General features: G+C 38.1%; 1 protein-coding gene across 1 annotated transcript; it reads right to left on the reverse strand.

The window, feature by feature from the left end:
• Positions 1 to 315: 315 nt before the first annotated feature.
• Positions 316 to 10,394, reverse strand: FAM241A (family with sequence similarity 241 member A). Its single transcript, XM_083367984.1, has 2 exons — positions 8,981 to 10,394; positions 316 to 3,136 (listed from the first exon to the last, which is right to left on the reverse strand). Exons 1-2 carry the CDS (start codon positions 9,167 to 9,169, stop codon positions 2,891 to 2,893), a joined length of 435 nt encoding a protein of 144 aa, XP_083224110.1. The 5' UTR covers positions 9,170 to 10,394; the 3' UTR covers positions 316 to 2,890.
• Between the last annotated feature and the right edge of the window lie 285 nt (positions 10,395 to 10,679).

A 10,679-nucleotide genomic window follows, 5' to 3' on the forward strand; every position in this document is an offset into this window, starting at 1 on the left:
AAAGGTGATCACATGACCCCTTGTTATAAATATGAACCAATTGCCAGGCATTCAAATTTTAATCACATGACCATGGGGATGCTACAGCAGTTGTAAGTGTGAAAAACAGACATAACTCACTTTTTCAGTGCCATTGTATCTTTGAATTGTCACTAAATGAACTGTTTTAAGTTGAGGACTACCTGTAATTTCTAGTTATTGGAAATAATGTTTTTTAACAAAAACCTTCAGAATACAACTATGCCTTTTGAAGGTCCTATTTTACTAAAGATATTTCATTATAAATCTTCATTAATTTAAAAAATCAGACAAAAGCAATGTTTAAACCAAAAGAAATTTTATTTTTAAAAACCTGAATTTGTAGAAGCATAATTTCATACAAACACTTCTGAGGAAATAATTCAATATTAAAACCATTCTAGGTGTTACATTTTTCAGAGCAAATCTTTATCTGTGATCAAAAATACTTTCAAAAGAATCTGTGAGGTTACCAGTTTCGATGCCTGGTTGCATCTTCCTGAACAGTATACCTAATCCTGTTCCCCCCACCCTCCCACCCCAAAATCTGGTAGCATATTTTGACATGTAAAGAGCTTCAGCAGGGATTATTGACAACTAAACCATAGTGCATGGCTCTTCAGTATACTGTACAGTCAAGAATTCATATAAAATAGTATTTGCTCCATTCCTTTCCAAAACATATTAGATTTAAAAATAGTAGAATGGTAATAATTGAAGATCAAAAGATCAGATTTTTCATTTAAGAACCATTTCAAAATCATTGTAAATGGGCCAAATGATGGGCTCTAAATAAACATTCACACACCCACAGTATATATTATATACACATGCTACAGGTTTGAACTGAGTAGTTATTTGAAAATCATTTGAAAGTCATTCTTAGGATACTTGCACTTAATTCATCACCAATAACAGTTTTTTTTAAAAAAAATTAGTTTTCTGAATACCTATAAAGGCATTCTTTAGGTTCTAAAATTGGAGCAAATCTTGTCCCTAAAAAAGGGTATAGAATTTAACACCCAGCTATACTGATTGCAAAGAGAAGCATCTTTGTATATGGTTTTTCTGCATATATTCTGACATTTCATTGAAACACATAAGCCTGCTTCTTCTCACAAAATGAATAAGAACTTTCAGATATCTATTAGTGAGCTGTAACAGCCATGCAGTATCAATAATCCTGATTCTGTACATTGTTTAGATAGGGTCATATCAACAGAACAAGTGACATTTTTAAAGTCTACAACAAAATAAATTGACAAGTTTTAATTTTAAAAAAATCTTTTCAATGAACTACGTGAATAAAAAGTAAAAACTGATGACTCATTAATGAAATAAAAATTAACTATTAAAAGAGAGGCTGGAATTTCTCTTAAATTTAAATAACGAAAGCAAATTTCAGCTACAAATATCCTACTTAGAACAGCTAAAGTAAAAAGGAAAATTATATTACCATAAATAACAAATATTATGAAAGCTAGTTTTTGTCCAGTGGTGATCTTCCTTTTGCCTATAAACCGTTGATCTAGGGTAGGATATTGTTGTGTGGATATTTTCCTACATATTTCTTCAAAAATCTGTACCCTACTGTGAACAGTAGAAAAATGACACAATAGTCTTGCAGATAAAAAGGAATCTCCAAATTTTACTTCTACATTGGATTCTTGCTATGGTAAACATGGCAAAAAGAACTTTTTATTTGTGGATTGAATTTGTTTGGCAATGCATTTCTATAGTTGTGATGGATAATTTATTATCCCAATTTTGCCCCACAAAAAATTCCACTTGGTAAATCAATGTAATCACCATACTTTTAAGATACACAAAGAGCTTCACTAAAAAAAATCAGTGGGGTTCTAGAGTTGCACAATAGATACTGACTTAACAGAGTAACAGAAAACATGGCTTTGAGGAGGAATTGTGCAAGCTGTTTTTATCAACTACATTCTCCATGGTTCTTAAATAACTTAAATAACAGTGCAGCATTTATGATCTAATAGGTTCTCTGCAGTGAATATTCACATTGTAAAGTAAACTTGATAAAGAATGTTTATAATATTTTTGGCTCAATACATATCAGTCCTTGATTTTATAACTAGAAAATGTATTTATTTCTTCTCCCCAAAATACTCATTTAAAAGGGAAGATATGGACAATTTCAGAAAAAATACTTTATGTAGCTTGCTCTTATAATGTGTTTGCAGAGACTGCACATAAAATAATTAAACTGAGATAAATTAGGAGAAGTCCATTAAAAAGAAAGGAAGAATCCTATTTCCAGAGAAAGCTTTTTTATAAGTACACACATAATAAAAAATGAAATTAAAAATCACCAGATTTACTGTCATGTCTAAGAATTTTTAGACTGACATTTTTCTGATACACTTACAAGTCATTAAGATGAGTTCCTAAAGAACTCACTAAAGAAATTTGCAAAGAGATTTACAAGGTGATAAAAAATCATACAACACAAGAGCTCATAAAATTGGCTTTTTAACCTTTAGTTTTAATATAAAAGGTATTTTTTGAAAACTGTTGTTGCATGAATATAAAAGCACCATTCATATAATGAAAAGTATGTTTGTATCTCCAAACCTCTTAAAATTAGAATTTTTCCACTTAGTAATAGGATTTACGGTAGTAAATGAATGATTTGACTACACTGCCTCATACTGAGAATATTTTACTCACTTATTCATGACAGATAAGAATGTTTTTTCTTTTTAAATTACAAAGATTGGACGAAAAAAACCCCATGCAAACATTTAATGGCTACATAATATTGAGCACAATAGTTAGTAGTAATGCCATTCTTGTTCAGCTAAATATGTAAATCCATGAATATATGAAATAGTCTATCCCGTGTATTTTATTGCTGAACATATATAATAACAAGGCACAGGACAGCCACTAATCCAAGAGCTTGTAGTCCAAGAAACCACAGCATAACCCAGAAGAACAGGATTATTACAGGTTCTACAATCCTTTCTCCAAAATACATCCTTGTGAATCCTATTCTTATGAGGCTTTTATTGAGTTCACCAAAGAGAGTCCCCATCTTTTTATAGTCATCAGTAACTGATTCAGTGTCATTTTCCCTTTCTTCTTGTAGCACCTAGAATTAAAAGAGAACAAAGATTACTAATCTATCTATCTATAAATAAAACCCTGTGATAGTAATTCTGCTTTTTAAAATGCAACCTTGCATGCAAAAATAGCTTTAATTTTTTTTCTAAAGGGTAATAATCTGAAATATTTTGTCAAGATTAACTAGCTCTGTTTTATATTATTAAACAATTATCTTTTTTCAATAGTATTGTTATGCTTTGTCATATAACCAAATACTTTATTAATATGCTATAACATGGCTCAGGGGTTAAAGACGTTGAGCTTGTCACCAGGAGCGGACAGCCCAGGTCCAAGGCCCAGCACCACACAATCAGGGGAGCTCCTGTTTCTTGCCCCAGCTCCTGTTCACCTAGCAATTCGAAAGTATTCAAATGCAAGTAGATTAATAGGTACCACTTCGATGGGAAGGTAACAACATTCCATGCGCCTTTGGCGTATAGCCCATGCTGACCACATGACTATAGAAAATGTCTTTGGACAACACTGGCTTTCTTGGCCAAGAAACAGAAATGGGCACTGTGCCCTAGACTGGACAGGGAAACCTTATATACGAAATATCTTTACTCTCCAATCTGTTTCAGTCATTTCAGCTCCTACATAAAGTACTAGCTTGTACTTGTATGGATATATTATATGAAATTTAATTCCTTATACAGTATTTATCTTTTTACTATATGAAAGTACAATATGGCTTTCCACCTTCTAGCAATAATGCTCAACTGTACCACATGGGTCATAGACTAGAAAGGTTCTTTTTATCTCATTGTCCTCTTTAGTCTGTTAATAGGACTATAAAGGTAAAGGTAAAGGTTCCCCCGCACATGCGTGCTAGTCATTTCCGACTCTAGGGGCCGGTGCTCATCTCTGTTTCAAAGCCGAAGAGCCAGCGCTTGTCCAAGGACGTCTCCGTGGTCATGTGGCCGGCATGACTAGACGCCAAAGGTGCACGGAACGCTGCTAGGTTGGCAGAAGCTGGGACGAGTAACAGGTGCTCACTCTTATGCGGCACTCGGGATTCGACCCGCCAAACTGCCGACCTTCTGATCGACAAGCTCAGCATCCTAACCCACTGAGCCACCGCGTCCCTTACTAATAGGACTATAGGACTGACTAATAGATGCAAATTTAATTGTTTCTTCATATAGCTAAATCCTATACAATCCTATACATTTCAATGGTAAGATTTTTTTAAATAGATGAGTAATGCAATCACTAAATGATTTTGGCTAATGTTTATCATTATTACTCTTCAATTAATCACTCATCCAGTGACCATTCAAACTTGCAACAGCACTCAACAAGTGGTACGTATGACTGCACCATGGTTCTGATTCTGGCCATCACAGCATCCTCACAGCACATGATCATGATTTGGATGCTTGGCAACTGCCTCACACTAATGATGCTTATAGTGTCCCGCAGTCATGGAATTGGCATTTGCAAACTCCTCTGTCAACTTCCCACAAGTAAAGTCAATGGAGAAGCTGGCAGGCAAAGTCACATGTCACTCCTTCTTCCCTAAGGAGTTGAGCTATGGAGTACAAGATACTCTGTAGCACATGCACCGACCTGCAGTATCCCCCTGCATTTTGTAGTACATGCCCACCTCCCCTTGTTAGTACTCTCCCCTGCCATTCCTCCTACAGTGCCACAGCACCCATCTGCCTACCTCCATAGCACTTATCTACCTACAAGCTTGCTTGCAAGCCTCCCAGGACTTGTGGCTTCCTGCCAACTATTCCATTGAATTTGCTTGCTGAAAGCTGGTAGGAAATTGCAAATTGTAGTCATGTGAGGTGTTCACTTCATGACAGAAATGAGGACTGCTGGGATTGCTGTTGCTAAGCAATGCAGTAATGTGACATCACATTTTATGACCACATTGCTCAGTGATAGAAATTCTGGTTCCAATCATAACTTGAGAACTACCTGTAGACCTTCCTTGCCATTTTGAACTAAAGTTTCTTCCTTAATGGCAGACATAAAACTAATATACCACTTAAACAATAAAACATGCAGATACTATCAAATCATTACAGTCATAGACCAACAAGAAAAACACAGACACACACTGGCACCGTTCCCTTTCTCTGCTTTGTACAGGACTAATGTAGGTAATTTGATCTGGCCCAAATAATTAGTATTTTTTTAACAGCTTTGAGTCAGAGTTGACTCCTAGCAACTGCCTGGACTAGTCTTTGAAACTGGCTTGCCTTTGCCTGCTTCCTAGGTCTCAGAAAATGACTGGCCCAAAGTCACCCAGCAGCCTAGTGCCTTAACCACTACATGAGATTGGTTCTCAGTTGGTTAACAGCATTGGACAACAAAGTACCTCTTTGAAGCTGCAGCTGGCTATCTCTGCATTACACGCTTATATAACTACTTCACTTAGTGGCTATCATGTACATGCACACAGAGATTGTTGGGAAGTGTCTTTTGAAGCAGACAAATAAAGCTTGTAAAGAATTAGACTATTTTAAGAATTTGAAAAGAGGCACTTTGTACATGCTCCTGTGTTGCAAAGCATTACTTTTTAAGACCGTTTAGAACAGATGTTTAATACTTTGTAATCAGTTTAAACAAGATGTTTCGGGGCATGTGGGGGGGCCACAAAAAGAGTTTACTGAAATCCAGAAAAGCAGTTTCCTATGTGTCTAAAGAATTTTTCCAAACTATTTCAAAAGAGCCCTAATTTGAAAATTCCAATTGAGTAATTTAAATGCATCTGCAGTTATGTGGGAAGTACTCAGAGAAAGGAAGCTTCTATACATCTAGGACACATTTAAGAGACCTTTTAGAGGACAGAGCAAAGGCAGGAAATTAATAAGAGAGACTTGGAAATAACAGTACCAATTTAACATAAATTACAAACCCATTGCTCCAACTGATTTCACGCAAATTTTGAATGAGTGTTAAGTGTTAGGAGCGTTAAGAAATAAGTTTTCCTTTTTATAGCTGGATATGTGGATATATGATATGGTACATGATTATTCTATTTTAAAACAAGTTCTAACAATGCAGTCAACATGCATTATTGTTAAAATTTAAGTCTTAATGTAAAAATTGAATAGAATACACTTTTTCTTTCTATATTAGAATATATTTTAACCACAAGTCTAGTCATTTTAGAGCTATCTTAAGATGTTTATTTTCGATATTGTGTAACACTTCTGCTTTCGAGACAAACCGTGCACTACAATTACCAAATATTGTGGTCAAATACACAGAAACTGCCTGTAATTGTTAGGTGTGAAGATATAATATCAAATGAACTAATTTAATTCTTATAAGCAACTCAAATGAAATCAGCACTTAGTCATGAAGATAATGGTCCAGTAACAGAATTGAGAACAAATGTAGGTCAAGGAATCTTGACCTTACTGGAGTACAGTGAATAACTGAATAACTGAAACATTCCTGTACAAATTTACTCAAACGTGTTAGGATTTCATATTCTTTATTCCAGGAAGGTTAGTTTTAATTAGTCTGCTAAAAAGAAAAAACAGAATAGGCCCTGTAATAACTTAAAATGAATTTTAGGTGTATACTATCCAGGATGCTTTTTATTTCAGTTTTACTTTACAAGGCTTCAGTAATTAAGGGTATATAACAAAAGATGTAATTTTGTTCATAGTAAATAGAAGTGTTATATACATTTGTGTAGCACATTGAGATCTAAAGAGCAAAAAGTAATACAAAGTTCCCTTAATTGTAGTAAATATCTATTTCCATAGGAACTGTGAAATGAAGCATGTACTTGGGAAATAATTTCACTTCCTGAACCACCAAGCTTGTAACATATTTATATTAATTTTATTTAATTAATATAAACATATTTACATTAATTAATTTGCAGTACTTTTAAAAATAAATTATTTAATAATGTCCTTGAAACATCTGCTCAGAGGTGGAAATTGTATCACAGTATTGTATAATTTTGAAACTACAGATGCCAGGTGTTTATTCTCTTTAATAAGTGCATTCTGAAAATTATAGCCTCAAAGAAAATAAAATCTGCTAGGATATTAAATAATTAAAATAGAAAAGTTTAGCTGGAGCAAGTACCATACTAACATAGAAATTAAATCTCTTTTAATTTGGGGGTGCTTTGTTTATTTGCAAAATTTGATGTTTTCTTCAATTTGGTAAGTGATTATCTTCCCATCACTTTGAATAAAATGGCATTTCAGCTCTTTGAGCCACTCGCTCTTGGGACTCGTACAAATTAAGGATTATAATATGTGGATGAAGATCTTTGCAGAGAAATTCTATTTCACATAGTCTAATTGTTTACTTTGCACATTGTATACCTCTGCCATTAACAGTGAAATAGAGAAACTTAACAAAAACAATATATTTAAGAGTATTTAGGAGTTTTATGTGAAATATTCTGTTTTCTAATGTTTAGGATCAAATAAAAACAGAATGAATTTACAACTGCTTTTGCTTAACTGTAATAACAATCTCAATCAAATTTTGGAGACTGTCACTCATGCACTTTATTGCTTCATGATTGACTTACTGCAGTGCATCTGTTTAGATTTTGAAGATTAGCCAAGGTCAGTGGGATGCTGGCACCTGTTTAGTGTGAGAACATTCCGAACTCTTAGTGTTATCTCTGTCCATTTTTTTCAAGTCATACTTGTGAGACTTAATTCTAATTATATGAGAATCTGTACATTCATTATTCAAATATTCATACTGTTCTTAGCAAAATATTCCAAGCACCCCTCCAGAAATCATAAATACAGATACCTGAATGATGTGGCATCTTAGCTTAGGCTTATTATTATGCTAAGCATTTCTTCTCTCTGTGTGTGTTTTATTCTTTTTAAATTTTTATGGACATGAAAACTCCCTTTTAAAAAGGTCAACATTTCAATGAAATTCTCATTGGCAAGTGTGGAATTCTTACACATTAGTCGTGATATGACTGTTTATTATACATTTCTTCAACAACCTACTGAATTTCTTACACGTGTATCTCCAGGGAAAACATCAGAGGCCTCCAGAGTGGGTAGGACAAGCTGCAAAAGGATGCTGAGGAATGATACAGTGATGGGTTACAGTCTAAGACAGCAACATCAAATATTCTCAAAGACATGAAATTTAAAGACACCTAAACAGGAGACTGAGAAGAAAAAAGCAATTAAATGTCAATACAGAATAGTTTTATAATGTGATGTTGCAGAACTTCCTGATTTTCTTTTTTAAAAAAATCAAATGTCCAGTCTGAGAAACAGTTCACAAGTAGGAAATAATCCTACTCCTACATAATAAAAATGTATCTAACAATATCAAAATGATCACGCTGTGCACGTTTTTCTTCACCCCCAAACTGGGCAAGAAGACAATTCCATTATGCTTAGACGGAAGTGCAACGTTTTCATGCTCTCCAGGAGCCTCTTCCCAACTTAACCAGGCAAAGGAGAAACTCAGATGCATCGCTGCCCTATTGTGGGGGAAAAATGCTTGCTCTCTTTCTCCCAGAATGGGAGGAAAAAACACTTCGCCGCCGAGCTACAACACTGCGGCTCTGCCAGAAGGGGAGGGGAAACTCCTACCTGCCGGAGCGGATTACTGGGTCTGGCTGCCTCGTGCAAGTACGGTAGGTGTGTCGTTCCTCACACACACAAGCCCCATTTCCCTCATGTCTGCACGGGAAGGCAAGAGCGGAACAAAGGCCTCGCGGTCCGGCTTCCCTAAACCGACTCCCCCGACCTGGTCCCCTTTCCCCAGGAAAGTGAGACTCCGTGACACACCACCCGGCGATGCTTGACACGCGTCTCCGGCAAGACGCCGCTTCTCACGAGAGCTCCTTGACGCTCACCTGCTGCTGCTGGTCCTCGTCCCCCGCCAGAGGCAGCGAGGAATGGGGGGGCTGTTGCTGCCGCCGCCGCTTGTGCCGGGATGCGCCCCCTCTGCCCCTTAAGGGCGGCAACGACGGCGCCGATTCCCGTTCCCATTCGCTTGCAAAGAGGTACTCGGGGGGCAGCAGCAGTTCCTCGGTCGAGCCCATGGCCGTCACCGCCCGTCCTCGTCCCGGCGGCTCCGAAAGCGGAGGGCCTCAGTACGGACACCCCGCGCGGCTGCGGGTCGCTCCGGCGTCGTCGCGCTTGGCGGGCGGGCGGGCGGAGGCAGCGCGCGGCTGACCCCCCCAGCCTGCCGGCAAACAGCAGCTCTGGCCTGGCAGGGCGTGCCTCAAAGACTGTCACGGGTTTGGCGGGAGGCAGGGGGAAGGAAGAAAGGAAGGAGGGAGGGAGGGAGAGACGGAGGGAAGGCGGGTAACGGATGTGTGTGAGGGAAAGAGCGGCGCGGGAACTGCGGCGTGGCAGAGGGGAGTTTGTCGTGGGGAAACGTGGGCGCTCGAAGACGAGAGAAAGACGCGGCGCACGTTTGAACTGCCGTTTTTCGTTGCACCTTTAAAGCTGCCTTTATAAAGTCCCCGCCCCTGGGATGGAAGGGTGGGAGGGGCTTTTCGCCTCTTGGTAATGTCGGCCCGCCTGCTCTTTGTGAGGGGAAAAAGCAGGTGAAAGTGTTTGTGTAAATGTCACGCTGTGGCTTTCTGCCTAGACTTTTATCTTTCGCTCTAATACCTCCGTTTCTACAGGCTAAATAAACCGAGAAGGGGGTGCAGTCAGGACTGGATTTGCAGAGTTTGAAGAGAGTCCTTTCTGCTTCTCTACCCAGAACGCCTGCCACGGAAGGCTAGCCTTTTGGCAGGCTTTGTGTCGATGCTAGATAACTGGAATGCAGACGGTAATCATCTGGAATAACTGGATAACTGGAATCCAGACGATCACCAACGTATTAGCTCTTACACCAATTAGTGCCAGGTAGGGAGCAGCTTCTAGGCAACCTTGGCTGATTTCTTGAAGCTACGCTGGCTTGAATCCGGATATCGCAGGACTCGGAAGTTAAAAAGAAAATACCTAGAAGAAAGTAATATCAAATCATTTCCATATCGATGTCTGTGAAATCAACCAGAGGTTTTTGTTTAACCAAATGCTGCACAAGGTTTCAGCTTCTTTAGGAGCAGAAGAGTGGCAAAAATAAAATAGCAGAAAAATCTCTGAGCACATGATCAATTGGTAAATATCTTACTAGAACTTTGGCATCCCAGCTTCTGCCAACCTAGCAGTTCAAAAGCAGGTAAAAATGCAAGTAGAAAAATAGGGACCACTACGGTGGGAAGGTAACAGCGTTCCATGCGCCTTTGGCGTCTAGTCATGCCGGCCACATGACCACGGAGACGTCCTCGGACAAGTGCTGGCTCTTCGGCTTTGAAACGGAGATGAGCACCGGCCCCTAGAGTTGGAAACGACTAGCACGCATGTGCGGGGCAACCTTTACCTTTACCAATAAATCTATGGCAATGTCAGCACTTGGTTTTAGAACAGGAATGGAAATGCTGATGTATTAGATTTATTTTGTTTGTGTTTTTTAATAACCATTATATTTTAGAGTCAGGTACATAAACATGTAGGCAGAAATAAAAAAAATGATGTATCCAGGTGTAATTTCTTCTT

Source organism: Vipera ursinii (genome assembly GCF_947247035.1).
Source record: "Vipera ursinii genome assembly, chromosome: 7".
NCBI classification, from domain to species: domain Eukaryota; kingdom Metazoa; phylum Chordata; class Lepidosauria; order Squamata; family Viperidae; genus Vipera; species Vipera ursinii.